The 15,665-nt window shown below is 39.4% G+C and overlaps 1 protein-coding gene across 1 annotated transcript; it reads left to right on the forward strand.

Moving 5' to 3' along the window:
* The first annotated feature begins 5,131 nt into the window (after nt 1-5,131).
* On the forward strand, nt 5,132-15,086 carry LOC121142362 (chitinase-like protein 4). Its single transcript, XM_040752092.1, has 3 exons — nt 5,132-8,473; nt 12,551-12,692; nt 14,769-15,086. Exons 1-3 carry the CDS (start codon nt 8,297-8,299, stop codon nt 14,798-14,800), a joined length of 351 nt encoding a protein of 116 aa, XP_040608026.1. The 5' UTR covers nt 5,132-8,296; the 3' UTR covers nt 14,801-15,086.
* Nucleotides 15,087-15,665: the final 579 nt, after the last annotated feature.

The raw sequence follows: 15,665 nt of genomic DNA on the forward strand, positions 1-15,665 counted from the left end.
AATCCAACAAATCCTTAACACAAAACATCCAGGAAATATGGGACACCATGAAAAGACCAAACCTAAGAATAATAGGTATAGAAGAAGGAGAAGAAATCCACCTCAAAGGGGCAGAAGGCATATTCAACAAAATCATAGAAGAAAACTTTCCCAACCTTAAGAAAGACATGCCAATGAAGGTACAAGAAGCCTACACAACACCAAATAGAGTGGACCACAAAAAAAACCCCTCGCCACATAATTATCAAGACCCAAAACATACAGAATAAAGAAAGAATATTAAGAGCAGCCAAGGAAAAAGGTCAAGTAACATATAAAGGCAGACCTATCAGAATTACACCTGATTTCTCCATGGAAACGCTGAAAGACAGAAGGTCCTTGATAGATATTCTACCTACACTAAGAGACCATGGATGCCAGCCCAGACTACTATACCCGGCAAAGCTCTCAATCACTATAGACTGAGAAAACAAGATAGTCCATGACAAAACTAGATTCAACCAATATGAGCCCACTAACCCAGTCCTACAGAAAATTTTGGAAGGGAAACTAAAACCCAAGGAAGCTAACTACAACCAGAAAAACACAGGTATTAGAGAATCCCTCTCTACCAACAGCCAAAAGAACAAAGGGGTGAAATTCCACACATAATTCTACCAACAACAACCATTGCAAATCGAAGAAGGATGAGCAATCAGTGATCATTAATATCCCTCAATATTAATGGCCTTAACTCACCCATAAAAAGACACAGACTAGCAGAATGGATTCGAAGACAGAACCCTTCCTTCTGCTGCATACAAGAAACACACGTCACCCCCAAAGACAGACATTACCTGAGAGTTAAAGGTTGGGAAAAAATTTTCAATCAAATGGACCCAAGAAACAAACAGGGGTAACAATCCTAATATCTAACAAACTGGACTTTAAAATAAAATCAATCAAAAGAGATGAAGGAGGTCATTACATACTCATCACAGGTGAAACCCACCAAGATGAAGTGTCTATCCTGAACATTTATGCCCCAAATACAAAGGCATCCACATTCGTTAAAGAAACATTATTAGAACTTAAATCTCATCTAAAGCCCCACACAGTTATAGTGGGAGATTTCAACACACCACTCTCACCACTAGACAGGAATACCAAACAGAAACTCAACAATGAAGCAAAAGGTCTAATAGAAGTAATGACCCAACTGGGATTAACAGATATCTATAGAACATTTCATCCACATAAAAAAGAATATACCTTATTCTCACCACCACATGGAACCTTCTCAAAAATCGACCACATACTTGGCAACATATCAAACATCAGCAGCTTCACAAAAATAAGATCCATGCATCTTATCAGACCACCATGCTTTAAAGTTAGAATTCAACAACAACACAAATTGCGGAAAACCTACAAACTCATGGAAATTGAATAATGCTCAACTGCACCATCCCTGGGTCAAAGAGGAAATAAAAAAAGAAATTAAAGACTTCCTCGAATTCAATGAGAATGAAGACACAACATACCCAAACCTATGGGACACTTTGAAAGCAGTGCTACCGGGGAAGTTCATAGCACTAAGTGCTCACATGAAGAAACAGGAGAACAGTTATACCAGAGAATTAGCATCACAGCTGAAAGCTCTAGAACACAAAGAAGCACACTTCCCCAGGAGGAGTAGACGCCAGGAAATAATCAAATTGAGGGCTGAAATCAATAAAGTAGGAACCAGGAAAACAATACAAAGAATCAATGCAACAAAGAGTTTGTTCTTTGAGAAAATCAACAAGATAGACAAACCTTTGTCCAAACATACCAAACAGCAGAGAGTGAACACACAAATTAACAAAATCAGAAATGAAAAGGGGGACATAACAACAGACTCTGAGGAAATCCAGAGAATCATTAGGTCATACTTTGAAAACCTGTACTCCACAAAATTCGAAAATTTAAAGGAAATGGATGACTTCCTGGATAGCTATCACTTGCCAAAACTAAATCAAGAACAGATAAGCAATTTAAATAGACCTATAACCCCTATGGAAATAGAAGCAGTCATCAAAAGTCTCCTAACCAAAAAAAAGTCCAGGTCCAGATGGCCTCAGTGCAGAATTCTACCAGAAATTCAAAGATCAGCTTATACCAATTCTTCTCAAAGTGTTCCACACAATAGAAGCAGAAGGGTCTTTGCCAAACTCTTTCTATGAGGCTTCAATAACCTTGATCCCCAAGCCAACAAAGATACAACTAAGAATAGAACTTCAGACCAATATCCCTCATGAACATTGATGCAAAATTACTCAATAAAATACTGGCAAATCAGATCCAAGAACACAACAAAACAATCATTCACCACGATCAAGTAGGTTTCATCCCAGGGATGCAGGGATGGTTCAACATACGAAAATCCATCAACGTAATCCACCATATAAAAAAGCTGAAAAACAAAAATCACATGATCATCTCACTAGATGCTGAAAAAGCCTTTGACAAAATCCAACACCCCTTCATGATAAAGGTCTTGGAGAGATCTGGGATAACAGGGACATACTTAAAAATAATAAAAGCTATATACAGTAAACCAACAGGCAACATCAAACTAAATGGACAGAAACTCAACGCAATTCCTCTAAAATCAGGAAGAAAACAAGGCTGTCCACTCTCTCCATACCTTTTCAACATGGTACTTGAAGTTCTAGCTATTGCCATACGAAAACAAAGGGGGATCAATGGGATACAAATTGGGAAAGAAGAGGTCAAACTTTCACTGTTTGCAGACCATATGATAGTTTACATCAATGACCCAAAGAACTCTACCAGGGAACTCTTACACCTGATTACCACCTTCAGCAAAGTGGCAGGCTACAAGTTCAACTCAAGAAAATCAGTAGCTCTACTATATACAGATGATAAAAGGGCTGAAAAAGAAATCAGAGAACCATCACCCTTTACAATTGCCACAAACAACATAAAATACCTTGGGGTAACGCTAACCAAACAAGTGAAAAACGTGTATCGTAAGAACTTTGAATCTTTAAAGAAAGAAATTAAAGAAGCCCTCAGAAAATGGAAAGATCTCCCATGCTCTTGGATAGGTAGGATCAATGTAGTAAAAATGGCAATCCTGCCAAAAGCAATCTACAGATTCAATGCAATCCCCATTAAAATCCCAGCACAATTCTTCACAGACCTTGAAAGAACAATAATCAATTTTTATGGAAAAACAAAAGACCCAGCATAGCCAAAACAACCCTGTTCAACAAGGAAACATCCGGAGGCATCACCATCCCTGACCTCAAGCTCTATTATAGAGCTATAGTCCTGAAAACAGCTTGGTATTGACACAAAAATAGCAGGTAGACCAATGGAACTGAATTGAAATCCCTGATTTTAACCGACACACCCATGAACACTTGATTTTTGACAAAGAAGCTAAAAATACACAATGGAAAAAAGAAAGCATCTTCAACAAATGGTGCTGACATAACTGGATGCTGGCACATAGAAGAATGCGCATCGATCCATGTTTATCGCCATGTACAAAACTTAAGTCCAAATGAATCAAAGACCTCAATATAAATCCAGCCACACTGAACCTCTTAGAAGAGATTGTGGGTGGTACCCTTGAACAAATTGGTACAGGAGACAGCTTCCTGAACATAACACCAATAGCACAGACAGTGAGATCAACAATTAATAAATGGGACCTACTGAAACTGAGAAGACTCTGTACGGCAAAGGACACAATCATCAAGACAAAAAGGCAGCCCACAGAATGGGAAAAAATATTCACTAATCCCACATCTGACAGAGGGTTGATCTCCAAAATTTACAAAGAACTCAAGAAGCAAGTTTCCAAAACAGCAAAGGATCCAATTAAAAAGTGAGCTGCAGAACTAAATAGAGAGTTTTCAATAGAGGAGTCTAAAATGGCTGAGAGGCACTTGAGAAAGTGCTCAACATCCTTAGCCATCCGGGAAATGCAAATCAAAACAACTCTGAGATACCATCTCACTCCTGTCAGAATGGCTAAAATCAAATCACCAATGACAATTTATGCTGGAGAGGATGTGGTGAAAGGGGGACACTCCTCCATTGCTGGTGGGAGTGCCAACTGGTTCAGCCACTTTGGAAATCAGTATGGAGATTCCTCAGAAAAATGGGAATAAACCTACCACAAGACCCAGCAACGACACTCTTATGCATATATCCAAAAATGCCCATTCATACAACAAAGATGTCTGTTCCACTATGTTCATAGCAGCTTTATTTGTAATAGCTAGAACTTGGAAGCAACCTAGATGTCCCTCACCCAAAGAGTGGATAGAGAAAATGTGGTACATCTACACAATGGAGTACTATTCAGCAGAAAAAAAATAATGGAATCATGAGATTCGCAGGCAAATGGATGACACTAGAAGAAACCATCCTGACTGAGGTAATCCAGTCACAAAAAGAGAAACATGGCATGTACTCTCTCATACATGGATTTTAGACATAGATCTGGGTAGTGCCAGGCTACAATCCTATGGCCAGAGAGTCTGGGAAACAGAAACTTTATTTAGTGGCTGATCGAAGAAAAGGCAGACTCCCTTGGTTAAATACTGAGCTGAACTCAAGAAAGCCAGTAACAGAGAGGGAGGACTGATGATCAAAGGGAGTAAGACTGGGCTGGTTTAACCCCCAGAAACAGCTGACCAGACAAAGGTTAACTCTTGAATCCCAGGCATCAGCCTGGGAATCCAGCATGGGACTGATCAAGACCCCCTGAATCTGGGTGTCAGTGAGGAGGCCTAGGTAATCTATTGAGCCTTGGGCAGCAGATCAGTACCCATCCCAAGTATACACTCGGACTTTCGACTCCCATAGAACAATGTGAGATGCACTCTCACCCTGAACTCTTGGGGAAGGGTCTAGGCCCTGCCCTATATGAAATGACAGACTGTGGACACCCCCATGGAGGGCCTCACCCTCCCTGAGGGAATGAGGGGATAACGGGGGATTTGGGGGGGAGGGCACGGGAGGAGGGGAGGGAAAGGGAGAGGGACCTGGAACTGACTTGTGAAGCAACCTTGTTTCTTATCTAAATTTAAACTGGAAAATAAAATATAAAAAAAGCCAAAGAGGAAAAAAAATGAAGGGGCAATGATACTTTAGTTATGGCAGGGATCACAAAACACAGGAGATGCTGAGGTTGCAATGCTAACAGGCAATTTGCAGGGGGGAGGCTGGAAACAAAACAAGGAGCCTTGGAGAACAGCACAGACTATGAAATCAGCTGTGAACTGTCTTGTTCCAATGTGGCAATTTCACACAAACCTTCATTTCTTTTCCTTTGCTCTCCCTCAGGTTCAGTGACATGGTGTCTACTGCTCAGAACCGACAGACTTTCATTAAGTCAGTCATCAAATTCCTGTGCCAAAATCAGTTTGATAGGCTGAAACTGGGTATTGTGGAAGTCCACCTGAGGACAAGAATCACTTTACTCTCTTGGTGAAGGTGGGGAACTCAGGAGACGCCTTTAGTCCTAGAAAATTCTAAATGTCTCCTCTCCACGGAGAATTGGATTCTTTTAGAGTAGACCAAACTGACAGATTATTACCACTACATAGGTCCTGAAATATCATTCATTGATTCAACAAGCATGTGGAACACTTCCACACATGCAGGTGTAGAACAATGATGTAATTTCATATGTTGTCTATACTGTGAGTTCCAGAGGCATTATATGTTTATGTTACAGGCAAATAACTAATATACAAAAAGAGCATTAGTAAATTTGACAGAATCACTAATATAATGACATCATACATATCTCCAAGTTGTGTTTCCTTATAGAATTCAAGCCTCATAACAATTACATCAGAATATGTACTGTAACTAAATAGGTTATACTCTATGATAGTTAAAGGGTGCAGGTTAAAGATTAAACTAAAGCAGAATCTTTTGCTTCAAATTATTCTCATCTGATGTATAACACTGTAAACTAGGAAACAATTGAAGACCATCTTGTTAATGGACATGAGAGGGATCAACGAGGTAGAAAAGAAACGCAAAAGTCAGAGTAACTGATTTTGTGTGAGGAAGGATTAGAGATATTTTCTGAGAAAGTGATGCTTGAATTTAGTCAGGGAAAACAAACGTTGTCATCAAATTAGATAATGATGGGTCTGTAACAATAACGTGACAGAAATGAATGAGCAAGTCACTTTGTGAGACATGTGAGGTCAAAAGGAGGCAATTTTTGATCATGTGGGAGCTTTAGTTTTAGAAGAAATCTCATGCAAGAACATGGGGTACTTTGAGGAGCTGTAGTTAGAGGGGAACTATGACAGAACTAGCTTTTTTGAATAATTATTGTGATACTAACTAAAATAATTAGATTCAGCAGTGAAAGATTCAACAGAAAGCTTTTGAAGTAACCTGTGATCAGATGTAAACAATGGTTTTACAATTGGGAAGGAGGGCATGCAGACAGAGAGCATAAAAATTCATGGAAAGAAGGGGTCATTTTGTTTCAGAGATGACAAAACATCCCAATTTTCAGACATAAAGGACAGTATCAGAATACATTACTTTCTTGAAAGTAAAATACAATAACAGTCAATGTGTACTGAGAACAGATTATTTTCCCATCAACATAGTAAATGTGAGATATGTACATGAAAATATACAACGAAAGAATGCTGGTAATAGATTTCATACTTTAGGACCAGACTTGATCTAATGTTCTTACATTTTCATGCAGGCGTAATCATCAAACAAAAGTTAAAACAAAAATAACCAAAGATTGATGAAGGTTTTTTAAATGTAGTGTCTTCTATGATACTTGCATAAAAATTAAAACAAAACTATTATTATCTGTATATGTAATTTTTGACAGATTTGTCTACAGATGATCTACAGAGCTACACTCAGCGGCAAATTCTTTTCAGCAAGATTCCTATCAGTATATATTTGCAAAACCTCGGTTGAGTTTCACTATTACATACCCATTACATGATAGTTTCTGTTGAATAGCTATGGCATGAATGATGGTAAGAAACAAACTTCTCTAGAAAATTTGCAATTTCCAGGCATAGTTTCTAGGTAATTTCTCTTCAACAGCACAAAACTTAAAGAAACAATGCTGAATTTTATGCAATTAATATTTGCACACAGCTAAACAATTTTCTTATTATGCTTCTTTCACCAGTAAAATTATCTTGTCATTTGACCCACTTGCCACATGTCAAATTCTGGAAGCATTCATTAGAAACAATTTCTAGAAAACACAAAAAGAGGGATGAGAGATAACCCAAGGATTGTAGATTTGAACAGAGTTCCACTGAGTCTAGGCAGATTAAAATAAGGGCAGAATTTGGCCTGTTATACAGTTCTTACCACAGCCCAACTTTATCAGGTAACTATGTCATTAGACAGGATGTTAAGTCTCTGAGGTAGTTCAACCAATCAGCAATACAGCACCTGTCCATAGCACTCCAAGAGGATGCAGAGCACCGTTGAGAAGCAATTCCAGACATTAAAAACAATAAGAGCTCTAGCCAAATATTAGGGCCTGGATACTGACCACTAAATGTTTGACTTGGAGATATTTTTAAATGTCGATACATATGAGGGATCCATGTATTTAGTAATAGCATCTAATCTCCTGAATTTGTTGAGGTGATAATGCATACTAAACTAAGAGAAAATAAGAGAGTGTGTTGAAATTAATTTATCTATATTCTTTTATTGTGAAAAGATCTGAAAAACGTGAAAGGGTGATGTTTGTCTGATTTCTTTCTCAGCCACTTTATCATCTGTATATAATAGGGCCACTGATTTTTGAGTTTACCTTGTATCCTGCCACTTTTATGAAAGTGTTTATCAGCTCTAGGATTTCCCTTGCAGAGTTTTTAGGTCACTTATACAAACTATCGTATCATCTGCAAATAGTGAAAGCTTGATCTTGATGGCTGTACTGGTGGAAACAGTCCCCTCTACAATGATCCACCTGACCACGGCATTAGTGACTACCTCAATGTGGTAAGACCCTGAACAACTTCAAATGAAAATAGGAAATGTCTAATATCTTGGGGGAGTCAAGTCCAAAATAAACAAAAGGTTACCAGTCTTCTTATGCTACTTAGCAAATCTGAAAATCTAAGTCAACAATATACTTTGGAAAACCAATCTACTTAATTTTTCATTAGATGACACATTTTTGAACTGTCAGAGCATCAAGTAACCTAAGTAAGCACAGATCACCACCTGTTTTGATTGCACAACTAACCTTCTGCTACTGCAGGCAGACATCATGAACTATTGGAAAAACCATGGAGCTGATCCAGAGAAGGTCATTGTTGGATTCCCAGCCTATGGACACACCTACACTCTGAGTGACCCCTCTAACAATGGAATTGGTGCCCCTACCATTGGTGCTGGCCCTCCAGGGAAATACACAAGTAAAACAGGACTATGGGCTTACTATGAGGTCAGTAGATTGTTGTACAGTGGTCAATGAATTGCAGTTCTTTATCTGGATGCTAAAATCTGAGGAAAGTGAATGTTCATTATGTGCAGTGCCTCTCACCTAAGCTGAATGACCATTCCAAATTGTTTTATTTTTATTATATTTCTTCATTAAAAACTAATAGATCTTTAAGATTTATAAGGTTACTTCATACAAGAGATCAGTGGTATTTAACCTCCCTAATGTTGTGATCCTATTATGTAGTTCCTTGTATGTGGTAAACCCCACCAAATATCATTTTGTTGCTACTTCATAACTGTAAATTTGCTACTCTTATTAACAATAATGTCAATATTTGATATGAATGATGTCTGATACTTGACTGATATGGTGGTCTCAAACCACAGGTTAAGAACCTACAACATAACCTTAAGTTGTATGACTGCACATATAGGGAAATTATTTACTTATCATTTCATGAAGAAATTTGGTGACTCCTCAAATTACATTGCAAAATTATGAACAAAATATCTGTGTATTAAATACCTGTATATTTAAAATTCCTCTGTCATTGAGCTTTGTTTGCTAAGCTTGCCCTTGTGTTCTGGTTCTAGTCATACATATTAAAATGAGATTACATACTGCAAGTTTACATGTGGATACTGTGATCTCTGTTTTCTCAAGCTTAGTATTTCTAATTGATGAAGGCTGAAACAGGAGAATTACCAGTTTGAAGACTGTCTTAGATAGACACTGAAACTCTGACAGAATATAAAAATATGATAATAAGATCTGGAGATATATCCCAGTTGTAGATAATTTACATAGCCTGGGGAAAGATCTGTATGTATAGCATGCCTAGCAGAAATGAAAGAGAACATTGTCTCAATTTTCAAGACAAATAAAACTCATAAGAAAATGGAGGAAAACAACATAATAGAGAGAAATAAAAGCAAAGTGCATGCTATTTTTCTTTCTTGGTATTGTTTAAATATTTGAATCTGTTGAATGTTTAAAGATTTGCAACTCCCTAAATCATGGAGCAGAGAAATGGTATGGCCCTCAAAAAGTACCTTATGCTTTTAAGAACACAGCCCTAGAGAGATCAGGGATAACAGGAACATACATGAATATAATAAAAGCAATATACAGTAAACCAACAGCTAACATCAAACTAAATGGAGAGAAACTCAAAGCAATTCCTCTAAAATCAGGAACAAGACAAGGCTGTCCACTCTCTCCATATCTCTTCAATATTGTACTTGAAGTCCTAGCTACAGCAATAAGAAAACAAAAGGAGATAAAAGGGATACAAATATGAAAAGAAGTCAAGCTTTCACTATTTGCAGATGATATGATAGTTTACATAAGTGACCCAAAAAACTCTGCAAGGGAACTCCTAGAGCTGATAAACACCTTCAGCTAAGTGGCAGGATACAAGGTAAACTCAAAAAAATCAGTGGCCCTATTATATGCAGACGATGAAGTGACTGAGTAAGAAATCAGAGAAACCTCACCCTTTACAATAAACATAAACAGCATCAAATATCTGGAGATAATGTTAACCAAGGAAGTGAAAGACCTGTATATAAAGAACTTTGAGTCTTTAAAGAAAGAAATCAAAGAGGATACCAGAAAATGGAAAGATCTCCCATGCTCTTGGATTGGTAGGATCAACATAATAAAAATGGCAATCTTGCCAAAAGCAGTCTAGAGATTCAATGCAATCCCTATCAAAATTCCATCACAATTCTTCAAGGATCTGCAAAGAACATTAATCAAATTTATATGGAAAAACAAAAGGCCCAGGATAGCCAAAACAGCCCTATACAATAAAGGAACTTCAGGAGGCATCACCATACCTGATTTCAAGCTCTATTACAGAGCTATAGTCCTGAAAACAGCTTGGTATTGACACAAAAATAGCAGGTAGACCAATGGAACTGAATTGAAAACCCTGATTTTAACCCACACACCCATGAACACTTGATTTTTGACAAAGTAGCTAAAACTATACAATGGAAAAAAGAAAGCATCTTCAACAAATGGTGCTGGCATAACTGGGTACTGGTATGCAGAAGATCCATGTTTATCACCTTGTACAAAACTTAAGTCCAAATGGATCAAAATCTCAATATAAATCCAGCCACACTGAAACTTTTAGAAGAGAAAGTGGGAGATACTCTTCAAAGAGTTGGTACAGGAGACCACTTCCTGAACATAACACCAGTGGCACAGACACTGAGATCGACAATTAACAAATAGGACTCATGAAACTAAAAAGCTTCTGTAAGGCAAAGGACACAGACAAGACAGAAAGGCAGTCCACAGAATGGGAAAAGATATTCACTGACCCCACATCTGACAGACGGCTAATCTCCAAAATTTACAAAGAACTCAAGAAGCAAGTGTCCAAAACACCAAAGAATCCAATCAAAAGGTGGAGTGCTGAACTAAACAGAGAATTCTCAATAGAGGAGGCTAAAATGGCCAAGAGACACTTAAGAAAGTGCTCAACATCCTTAGCCATCAGGGAAATGCAAATCAAAACAACTCTGAGATACCATCTTACTCCTCTCAGAATGGCTAAAATCAAAAACACTGAAGACAATTTATGCTGGAGAGGATGTGGAGAGAGGGGAACACTCCTCCACTGCTGGTGGGAGTGCCAACTCGTACAGCCACTTTGGAAAGCAGTATGGAGATTCCTCAAGAAAATGGGAATCAATCTACCACAAGACACAGCAATTCCACTCTTAGGCATATATCCAAAAGAGGCAAATTCATACAACAAGGGCATCTGCTCCACTATGTTCATAGCAGCATTATTTGTAATAGCCAGAACCGAAGCAACCTAGATGCCCCTCAACTGAAGAATGGATAGAGAAAATGTGGTACATTTACACAATGGAGTATTACTCAGCAGAAAAAAACAATGGAATCTTGAAATTTGCAGGTAAATGGATAGCACTGGAAGAAACCATCCTGAGTGACCCAGTCACAAAAAGACAAACATGGTATGTACTCACTCATATATGGATTTTAAACATGGATCAGGAGAGTGCCAGTCTGCACTTCCACTGACAGAGAGTCTGGGAAACAGGAAAGAAACTAAAAGATATACATGGTACCCAAGAGAAGAGAAATGAGGCAAGATCCTCTGAACAGATGGGGAACACGGCGAGGGGTGGGAGGGAGGGGGACCTGGGAAATAGAGAGGGGGAGAAGTGGTAGAGAGATTAGGACATGGAGGCACAGCTAGGTCAACTGGGGGGGTAGGATAGGGGGAAGAGGGAATCATAGGTTAGAAGACAGATCAGGCACCATTGTGACCTCTAGTGATCTAAACGGATGACACCAATTGGCAATCTAAGCAATAGTGGAGAGACCACCTCAAATGTCTATTCCTGATAGTGAACTTGATGTCTGTAACCATGCTGGAGCCTTCATCCAGTGACTGATGGAAGCAGAGGCAAACACCCATAGTTAAATACTGAACTGAACCCAAGGAACCCAGCGACAGAGAGAGAGGAGGGAAGAGCAAATTGGCAATGAATGGGCTGTAAAAACCAGCAGAGACAGTTGATCCGAACAGGGGAGAGCTATTGGACCCCAGACCGACAGCTGGGAGGCCAGCATGGGACTGATCCAGACCCCCCTGAATGTGAGAGTCAATGAGGAGGCCTGGGCTACCTATGGGGTCCTGAGCAGTGGATCAGTGTTTATCCCTCGAATACTAACAGACATCGTGTGCCCATAATACAAAGAGGGTTGCTCTCTCTGCCGTGACTCTTAGGGAAGTGCCTGGCCCCTACCCTGAATGAAATGATAGACTCTAGATATCCCCTATGCGGAAGGAATTGGCAATAGGGTGGGAGGATGGGGGGGGATGATGGGGGTGGGGGAGGAGGGGAGGGAGAGGGAACTGGGATTGACATGTAAAACAAGCTATTTAAAATTAAAAAAAAAGAACACAGACTGGGTTGGCTATGATAATCCAGACAGCTTCAGGGCAAAGGTAAATTCAGTCCAATGGATTACTGAGATCTCATTTCTGACTACAGGAAATCAAGTAACACATGTCCTCTGTTATAACAGGCCCACTCCCTCAAGCAGAATAACTTTGGTGATGCCATGGTCTGGCTGCTGGACATCGACGATTTCACAGGTTCTTTCTGTAAACATTTAAACTTTCTTCTGACCACTACCTTAAAGGACAATCTCAATGACCAGAGTCAAAGTAAGTGACAGTCGGGCTATGTTGGTGTGTAATGGCAATCATCGACTCAAAGGCAACCTTTACATTTCCAACCCCAATAACCAGAGAGGATTTTCCTCTTTATCTGTGGGAACTTTTCAAGATGAGAAACAGTTTCTAACCTTTCCAAACCCCTTGATACCAGTATTCTATACAACACACTTATTGGAAACCAGGCCTACCTTTTGAATAGGATGGGATGTGACATATCTACTAAGTCTTCAAGGCATAAAAGTCCACAGAAAATTTAGTCATTTTAGTTTTCAAATCTTCTACTCTTAAGGGATCTTCATCAGAATTTATCTCTGCCACTTTTGAGTTTTTTATTTATTTAAATTTTATTTATTTTACATTCCAAACACAGTTCTTCCTAACCATCCTTCCACTTCCCCCTTGCCTCCCACTCCCATTCACTCCACCCAAACTATCAGGCCTCCCATGGGGAGTGAAAAGGCTTGCATGTTAAGTTGAGGCAGGATCAAACCCTGACCCCCCTGCATCAAGGCTGAGTAAGACACCCGACTACAGTTAATGTGCTTTAAAAATCTAACTCATGCACCAGGGATAGATTCTGGGTCACTGCCAGGGGCCTCTCAAAGAAACCAAACTACACAACTATCTCCCACATGTAGAGTACCAACCTAAATGGGTCCCATGCAGGCTCCACAGCTGTTGTTCTAGTTTCTGAGTTGCCACAAGCTGGGTTCAGCTTTCTCTGTCGATTTCTCCTTCATGGTCTTGACTCCCTTGCTCATTTAAATTCATCTTCCCTCTCTTTGAATTCTCAGAGTGTACCCTGGTGCTTGGTTATGGAACTCTGCATCTGGTTCCATCAGTTACTCAATGAAGACACTCTGATGTCAATGGGTGTATTCACCATTCTGATTACCAGGAAAGGCGAGTTCAGACACCCTCTCTACTATTGCTAGGAGCTTTCTGTGGGGCCATTATGTGAAGTCCCAGGAAATTTCCTAGAACTAGGATTCTCCATAACCACAGAACAACTCCCTCTATCAAGATATCTCTTTCATTAATCTCCCACTATGTCTCCCCTCAACTCAATCATTCTGTTTCCTCATAATTCACATTGTCCATCTTCTCCCCTCTGCCATCCCACTTGCCCCCAGTTTACCCAGGAGATCTTATCAAATTCCCAATCCCAGAACAATCTATGTGTCCCTCTTAGGGTCTTCCTTATTACCTAGCTTTTCTGGAGCTGGGGGTTGTAGTCTGGTTTTCGTTGCTTTATATCTAGTATCCACTAGTTACTGGGGACATACCATGCTTGTCTTTCTGCGTCTGGGTTACCTCATTCAGGATTAATTTTTTCAGTTCCATGTATTTTCAAGCAAATTTCATGATGCCATTGTTTTGTATATCTGAATAATACTCCATTACATAAATGTACCACATTTTCTTTATCTAATCTTCAGTTGCTGGACATCTAGGGTGTTTCTAGGTTCTTGCTATTATGGAAATGCTGGAGTGAACATTTATGAGAAGGCATCCTTGTGGTATGATTGGGTGCCCTTTGTGTAAGTAGCCTACAGTGGTATCACTGAGTCAGGTAGATTGATTCCCTATTTTCTGGGATGTCACCATACTGATATCCAAAGTAGCTGTATAAGTTTTCACTCCAGGAAACAGTGGAGGAGAGTGTCCTTTTGGGGAGTTTTCTCAACAAGACTTCAGTAGCGCTCCAGTGCAAACCTGATTCCATATGCTCTCTGATGAACAGTATATCTGAGATGTTCCTTATTAACCTCATTACTCACAGGGTATTCATGAAGTATTGTTGATGGAAAAGCAGTAAGTTTAATTGCCAGTTTAGCATGATCTCAGGTCAGCAATGAAGATTTAGGAATATCATAAAACTGAATTTCTGTTGTAGCTTACCCTAACAACCAAGTCTGGGTTCATCCTCTGTTACAACCTGAGAGATAATGAAATTAATTACACCTCCAGTTCATACAGTTAAGTTAGCACTTCTCTTCATTTCTAGGTAGTGTCTCTCCTCTATCCATGATCTCAACTTCGTCTTTGTGCTATATGTTTCAGGTTGTAAGGCTTCTGACCGTGAAGAGCTTTAGCCTGTAATTGCTCTTCAAATCATGAGAATAAATACAAGATCTGCAGCTCTGGGTCAGTGGTTTCTATACCAGCATCTCATTGAAAATAACATCAGTACTTTAGGTCCTTCCTGAACAGAATCACACACCAGCACAACTGTCATGTGGGTCTTCTTCTCAACACCAGCTGTGAGGCTACGAAGCATTGTCTTTACCTGTCATCTTGTACAATCTCTGAACATTCTCCTGAATTATGTTAAGACCAAATATTTCCTGCTTAGTTTTTGAAAATAAAGTTCACTCTGCATCTGCTTCTGTCATTTACCGTATGAAGGCCCTATGATGGCAATTAGGGCAGTCACCATTCTGACTAGGGGGGAGGGTCAATTCAGGCACACTCTCCACTATTGCAAGGACTCTTAGCTGGGGTCATCCTTGAGGGTTCCTGGGAGCTTCCCTGACACATGTTGTCTTTGAAAGACTTTGGAAAAAGAACAGAAAAGTGTCAAATTATGCAATTACGTAATACTTTTAAAGTGTTTTTTTTGTTTTGTCTGTTAAAATTTATTTAAATAACATTTTTCAATTATTTTACATATCAACCAGATTCCCTTCACTTCTGTCTTCACATCCCCTCCCTTTTCCCACCTCTCCACTCCCCATCTGCTCCTACTTAGTCAAGCACTGGACCTACATACAGCGGTCCAGTCGAAGAGAGGGAGGAGGGATTATATTAGCAAGAGTGGTAAAGATTATGACAGAGAAAACCACAGAGATAGCTGACCTGATTTAGTGGAAGCTCAGAAGCTCACAGACTCTAGACCGATGGCACCAACCTAGGTCCTATGTATCTGGGTGACAGTTGTAAAGCTTGGTCTTTTGTTGG

The sequence above is a fragment of the Mesocricetus auratus genome, unplaced genomic scaffold (genome assembly GCF_017639785.1).
Source record: "Mesocricetus auratus isolate SY011 unplaced genomic scaffold, BCM_Maur_2.0 Super-Scaffold_100009, whole genome shotgun sequence".
NCBI classification, from domain to species: Eukaryota; Metazoa; Chordata; class Mammalia; order Rodentia; family Cricetidae; genus Mesocricetus; species Mesocricetus auratus.